This window comes from Brachycentrus maculatus, unplaced genomic scaffold (genome assembly GCF_059751285.1).
Source record: "Brachycentrus maculatus isolate JH-2025_06_01 unplaced genomic scaffold, ASM5975128v1 h1tg000454l, whole genome shotgun sequence".
Classification (NCBI taxonomy): Eukaryota; Metazoa; Arthropoda; class Insecta; order Trichoptera; family Brachycentridae; genus Brachycentrus; species Brachycentrus maculatus.
In genome coordinates, this window is record NW_028281201.1 from 1,191,249 (window position 1) to 1,209,203 (window position 17,955).

Consider the following 17,955-nt stretch of genomic DNA (forward strand, 5'->3'; position numbering starts at 1 on the left):
TTTCTTAAAAACCGTTTTAGCATTGATAAAATATATTTTTTTCTTCGAAATAAATATATGGTTTTAAAAAGAAAAGAGTTGTTGAAAGGTAATGAGTTAATAAAAATTATAAAAATATTTTTTCAATGTTTATTCCAATAAATAAAAATAAAATCCAATATATATTCTTTAAAAAAACGGGTGTGCAAAGACATGTGACCTCTCCTGTGGTCTACGGCGGAATGAATCATGTATTGCGTTGTATCTCCTTAATTCTGGTATTGAATTTACGAAAGATAAATTCGAACCTTCGATTTCTTCGAGAGAATAAAATAGATTTCTCAATTCAATCTTCCATGTCGAGTTAATATTTCACTTTTGAAAAAACATTGTCGCAAAATTGTTTAATGTATAAGGGTTTGAAAACGTATGATGAGATGCCTGAATGTATGAAGAATGAAAAGAGTCTAAAAGAATTTGAAAATAAATGTTTTGTTTACTGTAAGAAGATGTAAATATATATACATGATGTAAATTAAATGTAAATAATTCATTCAAACCCTTATCCGCACACCAATAGTGCATAGGGCACTGCATCATACAAACGCAGTGTTATCTTGATCTTTAACACATGAAGGAAAGGTGATCAGCCCTCCGCTTCAGTTACCAGTCCAGGGTAATATGGAATAAATATTAGAGAGAAAAAAATCACTTATATTTATTTGACCCCCCCTGGGAATCGTACCTGGGACCTCCAGGACGGTAGCCGAGCGTGCTGATCATTACACTACGGAGGCGGACAGATAATAAGTAAATAATAGTTTGCATTAAATGTAGTATAAGCTAACTAAATAAATAATAAAAAATATTTAAAAAATACCCAATTTCTCCTCACTTTTAGTTCGGACCTGTATAACAGAACCAATAACGCTTCAGACCCGTCGTGTTTGGCGGGACACATTTAGTATTTGATCAACTCTCGCGCCGGACAACTTCACTTTCCTTTGCAGAAGAAACGCCGAGTGAATAAATCAAAACATTGTGAAATAAGCAACGTTAAACGAAAGTGTGCGATATTTGGAGAATCCCCTTCGAAATTGGACGATAAGCGGACATAAAATATCAAAAATATTCGAACTGAGCGGTAATAAAAGTAATACTAGCTTTTAAAAATGTAAACAGTATTCGGTCAAGGTGTAAAGTCAAATAAATAGCAAGTAATTCTAGAGTTGAATGCAAATTTACTCATAAAATATTCATTTATTTGAACTTCATGTACGGAAAATAAATAAGTACATTGCGGGCTAGTTGCTAAAAAGGAATATCTTTCAACCAACCAAAATAATCATAACATACTCGAAAAATATAAGTGATTTATATTGTATGTATAATATATTAGATAGTGTGGTTAACTCATATAGTGACGATGCGAGAGGTCTCGGGTTCAAGTCTTTACGGGGAAATCAGTATGAAATGTTTAAGATTTTAAGAATCGACGAAAAAAAAATTAGAGTTAAGTTCTGTTTGTCGAATTAACATTAAGCAGTAGATATTACTGTAAATTGACATCTCTACGTAGATGAAGAAGAATATGGATGAATGGGTATTTAAAGGGCTTATGCCCTGTCATAGGCTGGTTAAGTGATCACTTTACATACGTTCAACATTCACCATTCTACCCATGATTGACAACCACACTGCTCAAATTTTGGAAGTGATACATGATGACCAATTTCATGTCATTCCATGACAGAGTTCATAATAGTCATCTATAATTGAATTCAGAAAGTTTTTATTTAGCAGTAACATTTTTAATTTTATGCAAGATCCGAACCCGGATTATTTTACATACTGGAAAAAGCCTGAAAACATGATTTATACTTTGACCAGTTTTTTTTATTCACAGCATTTTGAGTGTGTCGAAATACTTGTTTACATATATGGGTTTCTCTTCTCACGAGTTATTTTACATTTTTGACATCTCAACAAAGATGAAGAAGAAAACCCAGACTTCCATATTCTTATTCGTATTTGAACACATTTAAAATGTTCTGAGTAAATATTACCTTGGTTATTAGAGCGTAGTGCTAATCAACCTAGCTTCATTTAATAATAAACTTGAAGAAATACATAATTATAAAATAGAATATTTATCAAAATAACTAATGCATCAATAAATATATCTACTCATTGTAATATTATTTGGTATTATATTACACAAGTCATAATATATATATTTTTTTTTACATTATAGATTTTTTGTATTACACAAAGTAAACAATGGATGGTAAGGAGAGTGTTTTATTACCATACCACAAAGTTATCAATGCTTTTAATATACAAATTATATTAAAAAAATAATTTGAATACGGACTTTCTTTTATAAAATTGATTGGTGAAACTCGAAATTTCTTTTGAGAAAGATTACTATAAAACACCCATGAACGAATTTGTGAAATTTCTTTTATACCAAAAAAATATTTTGCAATATTAACGTTTCTCTGGACTATTTATAAATGTCTTGAAAACCCGTTTTACAGTTGACTAAACGTATCGTGTGAAAGTGGTATATGTTGAATTGAAATATTTATGCATTTATGCAAAATGTCTTCATTTTTTTGTAAAACATTTCAACTATTTTTTTTGTATTTATGTATCGAATATAATAAAATATTTTTATTACTTTTAACTTGTATCAGAAACTCGAGATTAAAACTATTATACATAATACATATCGCTCACTCCTTTCAAGAACATCATAAATCAAAAAACTTGATTTTTCAGGAGAACGTTTTTAAAGTATATATATATATATATATATATATATGTATATATATATATATATATATATATATATATATATATATATATATAATATATATATATATATATATATATATATATATATATATATATATATATATATATATATATATATATATATATATATATATATATATATATATATATATATATATATGTATATATATATATATATATTTATAAATATACATATATATTGGGTTGATGCAAAAGTAATGACCGTTTTTTATGATCCCAGGTAAAAAAAAAATTTTTTCATAAATTATGAAGAGTATCTTCTTTTTTATGATTCCATTGTATAAAGGATGCTTTCCCTCTACTTTCTATTCAGTTTTGGCCTGGCCAGAGTACAGTAATAACCCCTTGTATTTTTTCAAAATGTCGTTCGATAAAGTGCATTTACGTATTGTTTACTTTATGAATTCCATAAAGACAATACCGCGAGTGTGGCAACCAAAAACATTTGTGAAGTGTATGGAGCAGATGTCATCAAAGTTCGACAGGTACGAAGATGGTTTGCAAAATTCCGATCTGGAGATTTTTCACTCATTGATAAACCACGTACCGGGCGGCCATTGAAGTCTGATGACGACGAATTAAAAGTCATAATTGACACCAATCCACGTCTAACCATCAGGGAGATTGTGTCAATGATGGGAGTCAACCAAACAATCGCATTAATACATTTGAAGCGTATGGAAATGGTTTTGCGGTACGACGTTTGGATACCTCATCAATTGTCGGCTGCCAATTTATTGGATCGTGTTTCAACGCGCGTTGCTTTGAGTGCGAGACAAAAACATGAACCTTTTTTGCATCGTTTGGTGACGGGAGATGAGAAATGGGTCGTGTACAACAACGTGACAAGAAAAAGACATTGGACTATACCTGGACAAGCCCCATTAATAACTTCGAAGGCCGAAATCCATTAAAAAAGTTATACTTTGTGTTTGGTGGAATAATAAGGGTATTGTGTATTTTGAACTCTTGGAACACGATAAGACAAGTACAGCAGAACGATATTGTCAACAATTATCCAAATTGAACATGGTCCTTCAAAAGGATAGACCAGAATTGGTAAACAGAAAAGGGGCGGTGTTTCATCACGACAACGCGCGACCACATGTGGCTATGATGACCCAACACAAGCTAAATGAGTTAAATTGGGATGTTATCAAGCATCCACTGTATTTTCCAGATCTTGCTCTTTCTGATTTTTATTTATTCCGATCACTGCGAAAAAATTTTAATGATGAAAAAAATTATTCAATAGAGCAGGTAAAAACATCCCTTACTTCATTTTTCGTATTAAAATCTTCGGAATTTTATACTACTGGTATTAATAAGTTGATAGAAAGATGGAAGAAGGTTATAAGAACTGATGGAAATTATATAATTTATTAAATAAATAATACACAAGAAAAAATTTTTTTTTAAAAATATATGTAAAAAACGGTCAAAACTTTTGCATCAACCCAATATATATTTATATATATATATATATATATATATATATATATATATATATATATATATATATATATATATATATATATATATATATATATATATATATATATATATATATATATATATATATATATATATATATAATATATATATACATGTAATATACAACAATGTATTAAAAATAAATATCAAGCCATTTATTGAACTTTTTACTGTAAAACAGATTTTTTTAGGTAAAACCTGAATGTTTTTTCTCTAAATATTTGAAAAATATTTAGTACCTATATTTCAAAAAATAATTAAACAATACTTTTTCTCAAAAATGCAAAAACAAACCGTTTCTGCCCTGTAGCGGGTAAATATTAAGTTAAAAATATGCCTCTTTTGCTGGGATATAGTACATTTTCTGGGCATTCGGAAAACATGCACAACTGAAAATTGACGATTTTTGATTTATGACGTTTCTGAAAGGACTGAACGATATATGCATGTGTTTACAATTTGAAGAAGAAGCAACCTTGTACTTTTTAAAATTTATTTAAGCGTGTTTTGTACAGGAAAAAAAAAGTAAAAAAAGCAATATACGAGCAATATACCATAAAACTGGAGTGAAAAGTGAAAATAAGGAAAAGTAAACAATAAATCTATAGAACAACGAATTGAACAATTTGACAGTACGTTTCGGAAATACACCCAAGGTCTAGTGCTGACTTCAGACATTTGCGAAATGGATCAATTATCATTGGTTATCATGGTGATTGCTTCTTTGACTGTTGTGGCTGTTGATGGAGGATCTAGTCGACGCGCTGGGACAAGGAGAGGAATGCCGGACCCTGATGCTGTGGTGTTTCCAGATACAGCACACCGCGTCTTCAACACGAGACAGCACGACCATTGGAAAGGGAGAGAAGGAAATACTACGTTTGGACAGGTATTTTTAAAGTCTTACATTACTTCTTTGATCTAACATGAACTGCTTCTTTGGTCAAATGACTCTCGGGATGATAGCAGAAAATCAGCAGATGTGATCTTCTTTTATAGATTGTTAAACTCATTCATTGATTCGCTGGAATTGCTGGAAAGTTTTAGAGTTCCCGGTCGGATCACCAGGACAAACTGAAACCTTAGCGCTTCCCACGAGTAAAACATACTCTAAACAAGGTTCCTATATTTATCGTTCATTAAAATTGGTCAACGAAGAATATGGAAATTTTGATATGTTCGACTCGACATTTTCAGCACGAAAGTAAATATTCATATCGTAGTGTGTCCCAATTTTCACATAATTTGTCTTGGACTTGAGCTTCCATCTTTGATCTTTCCCTTTTCCCCTTTTCCTCCCTCCCGTCCTTCTTGTAGGTATTTATATTAAATTACATATGTGAAATTTTGTAACAGGGATATTACAAATTCCTGTTTTTGTTACTCATTAATCTAAATGTATTTATGTAACGGTTCTGCAAAATTTCCAAATAAAATAAAATATAAAATAAAACATTGTTGCCCGCGAGAAAATTACTGGGAAAATCGAAAAAAGGTCTCAAGATTTACGAGAACGAATTCTAATCATCCCAATACAAGGCGATTACGCGATCATCAATTTAGTTTACCGCCCTGGGAATCGAACCTAGAACCTGCAGCACTGTAGCCAAGCGCTCTAACCATTATACTAACGAGGCAAACTGATATTTGAACATTATACTTATTTATCTTTATTCCAAACCTTGAGGCAAAGTGTGAAAGCCTCTATGGTTCATATGGCATTTGTATGATATATTTTATATAAAATAAATGAAAAAAGAAGATAAAACCATACATGCTACGTGTCACGGTTTTTCTACACCTACATATATTTAAACTATTTGAGAAATATGGATTTATTGGATAAACCGCACATTAAAAATAAACACTTTAAAGCATTGATAACCCGACCACATTGGTATATTTTGATTCATTATCCTCGTAAAACTTACCTGCTGAATCACGTGTGTTTGGGAATCCCACGACTACGTATGCACACCCAGATAGGTAGGTGTTTATACGAGGTTTAATTAACATTTAAACAAACCAACTAATCATCACCCCACTTCTCCGAAGGGGTAGGCAGAGAGAATACAGCCCCACACCACTGTATTTGTAAACATCCTTCACCTCTTCTATACTCAAGAATGTACAGTATCTACTCAATGAATTAGGGCCACCCATTATTTTTTTGAATACTCTGAAATCTTTTGGATTATTATATTTATTTTACATAAATACTTTAAGTTTTCTATTGACATCTAATATCATGTATATTACCTTCAATAATATGTAAAATATACCTGGATTATTTAAGCCTTTACAAAATTTCAAACCCTTTTTCTGAGAAAGGTCCCTAATTAGCACAGGTAGACAGATAGTTGAAAGTTCAAAAAATAGTCCTATCTCATTTATTAGTGAAGTTTCTTGAGTTCTGGTTGTTGTTTTGTTCAGAGAGGTTATATAGTTATCGTGTCTTGTGAAAAAAACTTAATTTTTAATTTTAGTTCATAAAGTATAAAAATTTTTTGTAAGCACAAGTGTTTTTTTTGAAAAGGGCAAAATGGGAAAAAGTAAAGACATTTCTGAGGAAAAAAAGTCTAGTGTTATAGTGCTACTGAAATTAGGAATACTATCTAATAGAGAAATTTCAAAAAAAGAAAACGTTTCTCGTCAAACAGTGGACAGAATTTCAAAATCAATAAAAAATCAGTCACCCGCCACCAGCAATCGGCGAAAGAACTGTCGTAGGATTAGAAAAACAACACCGAGGACTGATCGAAAAATCGTTCAAAGTGCCTTAGAAAACCGTAGTGCATCAGCAAAAACGTTAAAAATAAAATTGGAAGAAGAGGGTATAAATATATCGGTATCAACACTGAGGCGACGTCTTTACGAAATAAATCTGAAATGCAGGCGCCCTGTAAAAGTACCAAAATTGACACCACGAATGAAAGCGGATCGATTAAAATGGGCCAGGCTACATCGAAATTACTCGGTAGATGATTGGAAAAAGGTATTTATTTAAATTGAATTTTCAACATATCATTTTAGTAAATAAACTTATATATTTGAATTAAACTTAAATTTTCATTATTTTTCAGGTCATCTTTAGTGATGAGTGCCGGTTAGAAGCCGTGACAGAGAGCCGTCGATTCGTCAGGAGAACACCAATGGAACGTTACAATGAGGCCTGTGTGGTAAAAGTTATCAAACACCCCCCTGCAACAATGATATGGTCATGTATTATTAACAATTTACCTGGGCCGTTGTTTTTCGTGGAAGGAACAATGAACCAAAATTCCTATAAGCAGGTCCTCGAACGAATTTTATTGCCCTTCTACCATACACTCGACCCAACAGAAGGTCCATACACCTTCATGCAGGATGGAGCACCTTGCCACCGGGCTAAATCAATAATAAAATTTTTGTCTAACAAAAATCTGCCTTTGCTCCCCTGGCCTGGAAATTCTCCGGACCTTAATCCTATAGAAAACGTATGGAGCATGTTAAAAAATAAGGTATACTCATTTCCAAATCCGACAGTAGACTGTCTAAAAAAAATATTCAAAAAATTTGGTCAGAAGACGAAGAAATAAAAAAATGATAAAACAGTGCATTTTAAGTATGCCAAAAAGAATTGAGGCAGTTATTTCTGCCAAAGGTGGAAATACTAAATACTATCTATATTTATATGAAAATATATGCATAATTTAAGCGTAATAAAGTGTTCATGTGTAAATAAAATTCAATGTTGTTTTATTCAAGGTTTTCTCTGAGTTTTTCCTGTTTGAATTGAGAAAATGCGCGAAATTCTGCGTGGCCCTAATTCATTGAGTAGATACTGTATATATATATGTATATACTCGTATATCAGCAACGTTTTGTGTTCATCTAGTGAAAATTCTAGGGATTCAAGTACAATGTTTCGAAATTGGATCATATATCGCTCACTCCTTTCAACAACGTCATAAATCAAAAATCGTCAATTTTCAGTTGTTTGGCATGTTTTCGGAATGCCCAGAAAATGTACTATATTCCAGCAAAAGCGGTATATTTTCAACAAAAATCGTCAATTTTCAGTTGTGCCCAGAAAATGTACTATATCCCAGCAAAAGAGCCATATTTTTAACTTAATATATACCTGCTACATGGCAGAAAGTATTGTTTTTGCATTTCGAAGAAAAGGTATTGTTTGATAATTTTTAGAATATACTTAATATTTTTCAAATGGAGAAAAAACCTTCAGTTTTTTACTTAAAAAGATCTGTTGCACAGTAAAAAGTTCAATAAATGGCTTGATATTTATGTGAAATATATTGTATTATATTTTTAGACATTAAAAACGTTCTCCTGAAAAATTAAGTTTTATTTTTTATTTATGACGTTGTTGAAAGGAGTGAGCGATATATAGAACTTCCAAGAATTCGAGTAGTGTGGTTGTCAATCATGGGTAGAATTGGAGAATGTTACACTTGTGTAAAGTGATCACTTACACCAGCCTATGACGATCGTAAGCCCCGTAAATGCCCAGACTTTCATATTCTTCTTCATCCTCAGATATCAGCAAATAATATTAAATCAGTATTAATTTCATGATAACTTCATCTAAGTAAAGAGTTTTTTCAGGATTTCTCAGAATATTGATATTAATAAAATTGAATCAAAACAACAATTAGTAATTCTTAGTACATACAAACCCAACACTCATTTTTTTAATCGAGTGTAACACATTTTTATTGAGAGTTTCTCTACTTGAGGATTATGTTTCTTTCTTTAAAATTCTAGGAACTAAGATTCAGTTGGTTTTTAAAGCATTTAATATAATTATTAATTTTTATAAATATTTCACCAAGTACAATAATAACGCTACAATTTCACAACTAGTTATTTATCTATGTACGAGTATGTATCAACTACGGTTGTGACTACGCTAATGGGACCGAAAGCCACCTTTTTACCTCACTCCTTCTGACCCTTATCCTGAGTCAGTGGTGCATAGGGCACTGCATCAGGTATCACAATGTTGACTTGTTAAAATAATATAACAAGGTGATCAGTCCTGCGATTCATGTACCAGTCCAGGATGATGTTAAAAAAATATGTTTTTTCAAATTCAAACCCTTATCCGCACCCCAATGGTGCATAGGGCACTGCATTATATAAACACAGTGTAATCTTGATCGTCAACACACGAAGGAAAGGTGATCAGCCCTCCGAACCACCCTGGGAATCGAACTCGGGACCTCCAGAACGGCAGCCGAGCGTGCTGACCATAACACTACGGAGGCAGACAGAAATAAATATAAGAGTGAAAAATCACTAATATAATAAATGTTTAGTATTGTGTTTGTTGCTGTTTCGATCAACAGACGGCGCTGCCATTGCGGTAGAATTTTTTTTTTTTACAGCCCCAGGTAAAAAACACATATTGTGAATAAAAACAAACATGTATTAGAATGCAACGATGTGCAAAAAATTCAAAGCATTCGGTCAACAGCTTGAGGAGATCTAAGATTTTGAATAAACTGACATTTACATTTTTATTTATATCGATGAAAATAGACGAAGCTTATTATGACCGTAAGGGCGTTTGTGCACTACACGGAATTTTACCGTCCGGCACGTCAGTTAGCATATAAAACGGATAATTGTCTTAAAGTGGCTTGTGCTTTTATGCATTTTTCTTCAGATTGGTGTTCTTGATCGGTGCGTGAACACGTTGCGCGTAAATTCGATCACGCTAAACTGTCGTAGACGCTTTCATTTTTCTACACCGGACGGTAAAATTCCGTATAGTGCACAAGCGGCTTAAATCGTTTTTCTATTTTATTTCCCCGAAATCATGTATTGTTTACATTGCTATCGACCACATGGATTGGTTTAAAAATAAAACTTGTTTATTAAACGAATTCGCCGAAAGGAGTATTGTCATTGTTCTTTTTTATTGCGACTCGGTACGATTGAAAATGGGTTTTTTGTGCATTGCAAATACTTGCCGTGGGTCAGGGTTGTCACACAAAAATCTAGTTAAATTAATTATTTTTAAGTAAATTGTCCCCGCCTTATGACATAGAAATGTGTACATAACATGGAATTTTGTCTAGCCTCCCACCAATCTGATGATGTCAGTAAGACGAAACTGGTTAAATAAAATAATAGTGAAAAAACAAAGATTTTTTTATATTAAAAAAAGATCAATATTTGAGTTTTTATTATTTACAAAAATACTTTTAAATTTCATATTATTTCTGTGAGCCCAAGCGACTCATTATTTAAAATAGGTATCAACTTGTGGTAGGGTGGGTTCGAACCCAGAAACTCTGACTCAAGAGTCCGAGACACTTACCACGGGACCACAACCCGACACTCACGATAGTTGTGTTTTTTTTTTTTGCATGAATAAAAATTTATTTTCATTATTTCCGTTTTAACCACTGTTTCTTCTTTTCATCAGATGCCTCTGGAACTTGCTAGAAGTTTCAACGACATTGAAGACATGGAAACTTTCATAGACCGATTCGTCATCAATAAAAATGAACTCCAACGAGACAATATAATCACAATTAATGGTAAGTGGAGTGGCAACATTTGCTATGACTAACTTTTCTTTAAATAATATAACTCCTTGTCGCCAGCCTGTCTGATATGTACAATATGAAAATCTTTCCGAAAACATGTCGTCTGTGTTGTCCACGTATCGTCTGATATAAAATAAAACACAATAATTAATATGTATTTACAAATACAGTTACATGATCTCATTAATAATAAGTTTTTTTTTTATTCGACATATTTATTTATTGTAACTGCAGACAGTTGGTAGAAGTTCATTTTAAATTTTTGGGTAACATATCAAAAATTAAACGAGGTTATTGGATTAATATATACTTTTATTTACATATATATAATGAAAATATGTGACGCGTTTCGTCTTATCAAACTTTTTTTTTTCAAACGGGTTTAATAATGTCTTAATAAGACGAAACGGTCACATATTTGCAATATATATATATATATATATATATATATATATATATATATATATATATATATATATATATATATATATATATATATATATATATATATATATATATATATAAATATATATATATATATATATATATATATATATATATATATATATATATATAATATATATATATATATATATAAATATATATATATATATATATATATATATATATATATATATATATATATATATATATATATATATATATATATATATATATATATATATATATATATATATATATATATATATATATATATATGTTAATTAAAGTAGAATTCAATCCAATAAACCTCGTTTAATTTTCGATATTTTAACTAAAAATATTACATATTTGTTTGTGAGACGAAACCAGGAAATCAATATTTCCTTTTAAATAAGCATAAGTAATATCGAGGGCTTTTTTCCATGTAACACGACTGAACGGCGTTCCGAAACCTTTTGTCACGGATTTTTTTTTTTTCAAAATCAATTAGACGAAACAATGTTTGCGCTTACGTAATTACAATATATATTAATATAATTCGTCAAAATGATAAAATATGGTATTATAATGAATATATAAATGATATTTGAAAATACATATATGTTTATTTAAAGTAAAAAGGTTGACATGAAGTGAGTTCCGGGACCTTTTTTGTTTAAAAAAAACCCTGGTAATATCTATGTTTATTTGTCCGCCTCCGTAGTGTAATGGTTAGCGGGTTTGGTATAAACATACATTGCCAAACTGTGGCCATGAAAATCATTGTATACTCACCTATAAACTACTGATTATATCAACAGTTTTTACGACATTTCAATTAACCTATATAAAATTAATATACAAAAATCATCATTTTCTCGCTTGGTGAGCACATGGTACATATATTCATGTGGCTATTGGATATTAAATATGATTTAAATGACGATTGTGACATAAAATAATTATAAATATAAGTATGCCATTCTACACATATGAAATATTATTTAAGCATGTTTTAAGTATTTATTTTTTGTTTACAGCGCGACAAAACATAGACAACATAAAACTCGCAACAGGTATTTATGCTTTATGTATACATTTAAAAAATATATATTATTGAGTAGGTAGTGCCGTGGCTAGGTATGTCGATGCCCGCACAAAGACTTCATCCCCAACCCCTTAGCTAACATCCTACAATACAACATTTAATATCTTTTAGCATTTACTGTAGGTACTGTTGTATTTTTGTATACATTTACTGTAGGTACTGTTGTATGTTTTTTTTAAATAGTATTTATTATGACAGAAATAAGTCAAATAAATATATATTGATGGATGAATGCCAAAGGGCCACAACTCATATAAAGAAAGTAAACTCTTTATTCCAAAAATAGTATTTTAAATCGTCAACATTTTTATGTTCGAAAAAGAAATGGACATTTCTAACGCTGGAATCATGGGTGTCTTTCGGCATTTGGCCCTTTGGCATTCAACCGTTTAGCATTTGGTAATACCGGCCTAATTTAATATTTTTAGAAGCGTTACGTTTCAAGGTCGATTTTGAACAGCAATTATGAATGCCGCCATTAACCTATCATTGATGCATCCTTTCAGAGACAGTAAACATGGCGAAACCCGCCGCCTGTGTACCGGAAATGACTGTAGTTCCTCTTGTGCCCGAAGGCGCCCGGGATCCGGGGGTGTTCCACGTGCCATCTTGCACAAGAGTGTTGCGGTGTGGAGGCTGCTGCAGCAACCATTTACTGTCCTGCCAGCCGACGCAAACTAAAATCAAGACGTTCAGAGTGAGTACTCTTTCAGGCAATATTTTATTAATTTTTAACTTAAGTTTTAATAGGTAAATACTATTATTTCTTCAAATCTATTGTGACACGTGTTTGCATGCATTACGGATCATTTTTAAACACCATATGTGAAGCTAAGACTAAATTTTAGAGTTGAGCCCTTGGGACGTTGAAGGTTGAATGTTGGTAGGAGTTGTTTCTTATTTTTATTTATTTATTTCTTTCTTATCAGAGGGATACATTACGTGTTTTAAAATGATGCGGAATGCATGGAAACACGTATCACAATAGATTTTAAGAAATATGTAGTTGTATTTACCAAGTAAAACTTAATTTAAAATTAATAAATGTAATATCTGTTCATTTAAATTTAAGTTTTACTGTTTATTATTTTATATTTTTTATCAGTGGGATACAATAAGTGTGTGTGAAAATGATGCGGACAGCATCGAAACACGTGTCACAATAGATTTTATTAAATAGAGGTATTTACCAAGTGAAACATAAAATAAAAATGGACAGATATTATCTCAAAATGACCGCCGAAACAATCAATAAAATTAATCTAGTATGTAAGTATATTTATTCCTAATTAAGTGTTAAAAATAATTTATTTTGATGTATCGTTTTAGATATACGAGTTGACTCAAAAGAAAAACTCTCCTTTCTACAAAAGATTCGTGAACGTCAACGTCGAAGAACATACCATGTGCAAATGTGATTGCATTGTCAAAGATGGGGTAAGTCTATTTTTAAATATTAAATATTTGCACTTATAACAAAATTAAATCGTCTTTTTTTTACTGTTTATATGAATTTCAGTAGAAAACTTGCTGAAAAGCGCCCTTCTTCTCTAATATCTACCATTTCGCGTCAAAATATAGTTTAAACCAGTTTGTTTTAGCAAATTAATTAAAAATAAACGCATCCATTGTATACTTTATTAACTTTTCAATAAATTTAAATCGTTTGATTCTTAGGTTATTTATAATTATTTTATGTAATAATAAATGTTTCCATTAGTCTTTGCGTGTTTATCAAATGTTTTTCTTCAAAATCCTGTTCGGATTTCACGGAACTTAGGATTTCCGGGGTTCCACTGAATATGCAAAGTCGTATTTATAACTGGTGGCTTTAATGACATTTTGTCTGGAAAAGATATTTTCTTTCAGCTTTTAGTTGTCATTCAAATTTTATTTTTTTGAAAATCCTGTTATATAAAACTCTTTACGTTTATTTACTCTTCTCCTGACTATTTGAAATTTTTTATAATAATGCAAATTTGAAATGCATTTTTTTACTAATTTCCCAGGACTGCAGTAGTAATCAAGAGTACAGCAGGAACGAGTGTAGGTGCGTTTGTTCAAACAACGGAAGAGGACGGGAAATGGAATGCGTAATGGCTGGACGCATATGGGACTCGAATACTTGCACGTGCGAATGTCCATTCGCCACAGAGTGCTCCACAGGAGCCTACTTTGACTTGTTCACCTGCTCATGTAAACGGAGATAGTGTCATATGAACAAACACAATATGTCTCGTTTGATATTATTGCTGAGATTTGATTTAATAAGACTGTGTTACCCTTTGTAGGAGATGAAAATGAGGATTGGAGGATGTTCGATTAGACATTTTGATCGTTATTAGAATATTTACCGGCACGTGCGTAACTCTCCAACTATGGGGCCTATTTAATGGCCCCATAGTTGGAGAGTTACGCAGGTCAGATAGCGTTTGGCCCCACGTTTGGAGTGTAGTGATTATTTTTCTAATTGACAATATTTTGGATATTAAAAGCATTGCTAACATTGTGGTATGGTAATAAAAAAGTGGTATTACACAAAGTAAAAAATGGATGGTAAGGAGAGTGTTTTTTTTTGACAATATTTATGGATTATTTGCACGTTTGAAATGTTGATATTCAATCTAAAAATTTAGTATTGGAATTAAAAATTTACATAAATAATTCACTCTGCAGAGTACAACCTTTCATTACTATCTTATTACTCGAGAGGATAAACATAAAAAAAAAATAAAGAAAAAAAATCCTTAAATCCCTTTATTTACACGGTAGATAAATCCCAGGAAAATCGCCTAAATTGAGATACGATCGAAAGATTAGTTCCAGAATAGTCATTAATAAATATTTATAAATGTAAAATTACTGATTCCTACATTTAAAAAAAAACACGTTAAATGTATCTAACGACCCAATATAAATAAGATTCGTGCTTTTGTCGATTTATATTTTATTATGTTTGTGTAAAATTTTTTTTTGTTTATAAATTACTGCGATAATTCTATAGTATATGGTAAAAAATCGACCTTACAAATTATTTATTTATTTAAATCACCGTACGCGCGCAGTTGTGCATTCGTTATTTTTTTATTTAAAATTAGAATGAATTATAAATTACTTTGGTACAATTATATTACCTGTAAAATTTGCGTAACCAAGAGGACATGTTCTGACTAAATGCGTTAAGTAAAACCGTGTATACTAAGGGATGGTGTATTAAAAACGGAAAGTATTAGTCCCTTTTAGTATAATAATAAATACATACATTATAAGAATACTTAGGGATGAGAGTGAAAGACAGAAAGAGAGAAATATGAAGGTTTATGGAGGAAGACTTTTCCAGATTTAGTACTACATTAATATGTACATATTTTATTTTTATATACATATTGTAATTATATTTACTCAAATGGCTGTTTTATATATTTAACTCAATACATTTTACATATTTATTTATTTGGCATATGCATCGTGTTATAACGTACATGTACCTATAATCTACATATTTGAAATTGTAACACAAAGTATCACGAATTGTTTTGTTCGAATAAAAATTTCCAGTTTCCTGTAACCAGAGTTAATATCTAAATATATTACGTTTGATCAAATAAAAACTTACATCTGGAAATAAAATGTTTTGAATTTTTTCATTGTATCCTCTAAAACTAAACATGGCCGATTTTATTCCCAGATCACCTGGCAACACTATATTGGATAAGCAGTAAGTAGGTACCATCTATGTAATTTATTTATCAAATTACCATTTACTTTGTAGATTCTTATTCCTATCCATATAAAAATATTGATTAATATATGTTAGAATAATTAGATCCTGATGTTAATCTATATATAATCAAATATAATTTATTTCCACATTTAGATATGTTTAAATAGAGTAATTATTTAATTACCTTATCCCTGCAACAACTTCATGAATTTAACAATTAAACTATAAAACTGCCATAAAAATATAAGAATTCTCGATTCTGATGACGTTCTTTGTTATTCTAGAATCAATAAACCCCGAGGAGTCAAAGAAATGGAAAAATCAACTCATTCAACCCCACAGACAACGAATAATGGACATTGACATAAATTAATTGCAAAAGTTGGATTCGGACTTTAACAAACTTAACGAGCACTTTTAATATTTTTGGAATAGTCTTCGTAAACGAAATTACCAAAAAAATATTGTTAGTTTTAGAAAAGTCTTCATAAACAACATTAGTAAAAAATGTTGCTAGTTTTAGACGTGCCGACAGAAGACCATACATTCCTAAATACAATATAATAAACCTTTTGAATCCATAGCAAAGAAGCCAATTATTTTAAACGCGTGTTTCAGACGCACATCTTAGAAATATTCACTCACCTCATAATAGAACAATCCTTTTTTTACTCCTGTATGCAAATTTTGTACTTAAGTACAAATTCAATTTTGTTCACTGTTGTAAACAATTTTTGTACTAAAGTTAAACCGTGTCGAAAAAAACCGGTTACACATATTTAAATATACCGCCTTTCTTCGACACAGTAAAAACACCCTCGCAAGGTGACAGCTGTTACAAAAATAAACAAATTCAATAGAATCATAAAAGTCGTTTTGTTTTATATTAACAGTAATAAATTATTAATGTACAATAAATATGGGTTCTCCATAAAATCTACCCTTATTTCTCATTTATTAAAATTTTTAATATTAATCCCTATCCGAATATTTATATTTTAAATTACCCGAAAACAACGAACTTTGACTTTTCATGTAGTAAAACATAAATATTTAAATGAAATCATATTTAATTAGTGATGTTTTATAACAGAATTAATACGGTAGGTATTGGAAAGGCAAAGCTCGAAAATGGTATATTGGGAGTAGGTAGGAACCTTATAAAATAAAATGATAAATTAAAAAAAAAATGTTGAGAATGCAAAAAAGATATCTACAGCTGTGTCTAGCGCAACGGTCCCGCCACTTTTTCAAGGGCAATGACATTTACAAAATGCCAGGCCGGCAATCGCTATTCCGGTGTTGCTGACGTGAACCTAATTCTACGATTGTATAAAAAGTATATGTGTTTCTTCCATTTTAATGATGAGAAATATAATTTGAAAGCCCTCAGAACCTTTTTACAAATATTTGACCGTAAGTTCTAGACGAAGTCCCTTCAAAATGTGAAAATAAAACTTTGCTGAACTGTGAACTCACTCAACATCTGATCCGGGTCAACATTCCCAAGTAAGTTTTTTTTGCATATCATTTTTATTATTTCTTATGATTATTAATATCCTACAATTTACTTACATGGTCGAATAAGAACTAACGATTTTTTGCACTATTTCTTATTTTGCAGCTTGTAAATTTATGTATAGTAAAAATATGTACTTGATATTGAAATCCTCTGTAGAGAAAAAAAGTTTGTAGGCGTGAAAATTCTTGCGAATTAGATTATGTTTAAATACATTAATTTTTATCAATCTTTTTATTTTATGTTTTACTACTATTGCGAAATATATTTCCTATGCCTACTATTAAACTATATAATACAATACGTA

General features: G+C 30.6%; 1 protein-coding gene across 3 annotated transcripts; it reads left to right on the forward strand.

Moving 5' to 3' along the window:
• The first annotated feature begins 901 nt into the window (after window positions 1–901).
• LOC148302417 (uncharacterized) lies at window positions 902–16,083 on the forward strand. 3 transcript variants are annotated; one of them, XM_088271648.1, is made up of 7 exons: window positions 902–1,132; window positions 4,830–5,203; window positions 10,751–10,865; window positions 12,338–12,373; window positions 12,912–13,102; window positions 13,735–13,842; window positions 14,415–16,083. In XM_088271648.1, the coding sequence occupies exons 2-7, from the start codon at window positions 5,000–5,002 to the stop codon at window positions 14,613–14,615; spliced, it is 855 nt and encodes a 284-aa protein (XP_088127774.1). In that variant the 5' UTR covers window positions 902–1,132; window positions 4,830–4,999; the 3' UTR covers window positions 14,616–16,083. The 3 variants fall into 3 exon arrangements, with proteins under 3 accessions (XP_088127774.1, XP_088127773.1, XP_088127775.1); XM_088271647.1 differs by having other exon boundaries at window positions 902–1,123; XM_088271649.1 differs by having other exon boundaries at window positions 902–1,123; window positions 4,948–5,203.
• Window positions 16,084–17,955: the final 1,872 nt, after the last annotated feature.

Coding starts and splice junctions, on each gene's coding strand:
- LOC148302417 (XM_088271648.1), top strand. CDS start 5,000: ATGGATCAATTATCATTGGTTATCATGGTGATTGCTTCTTTGACTGTT. Junction 10,866..12,337: donor CAATATAATCACAATTAATG/GTAAGTGGAGTG, acceptor TTTTGTTTACAG/CGCGACAAAACATAGACAAC. Junction 12,374..12,911: donor CAACATAAAACTCGCAACAG/GTATTTATGCTT, acceptor GCATCCTTTCAG/AGACAGTAAACATGGCGAAA.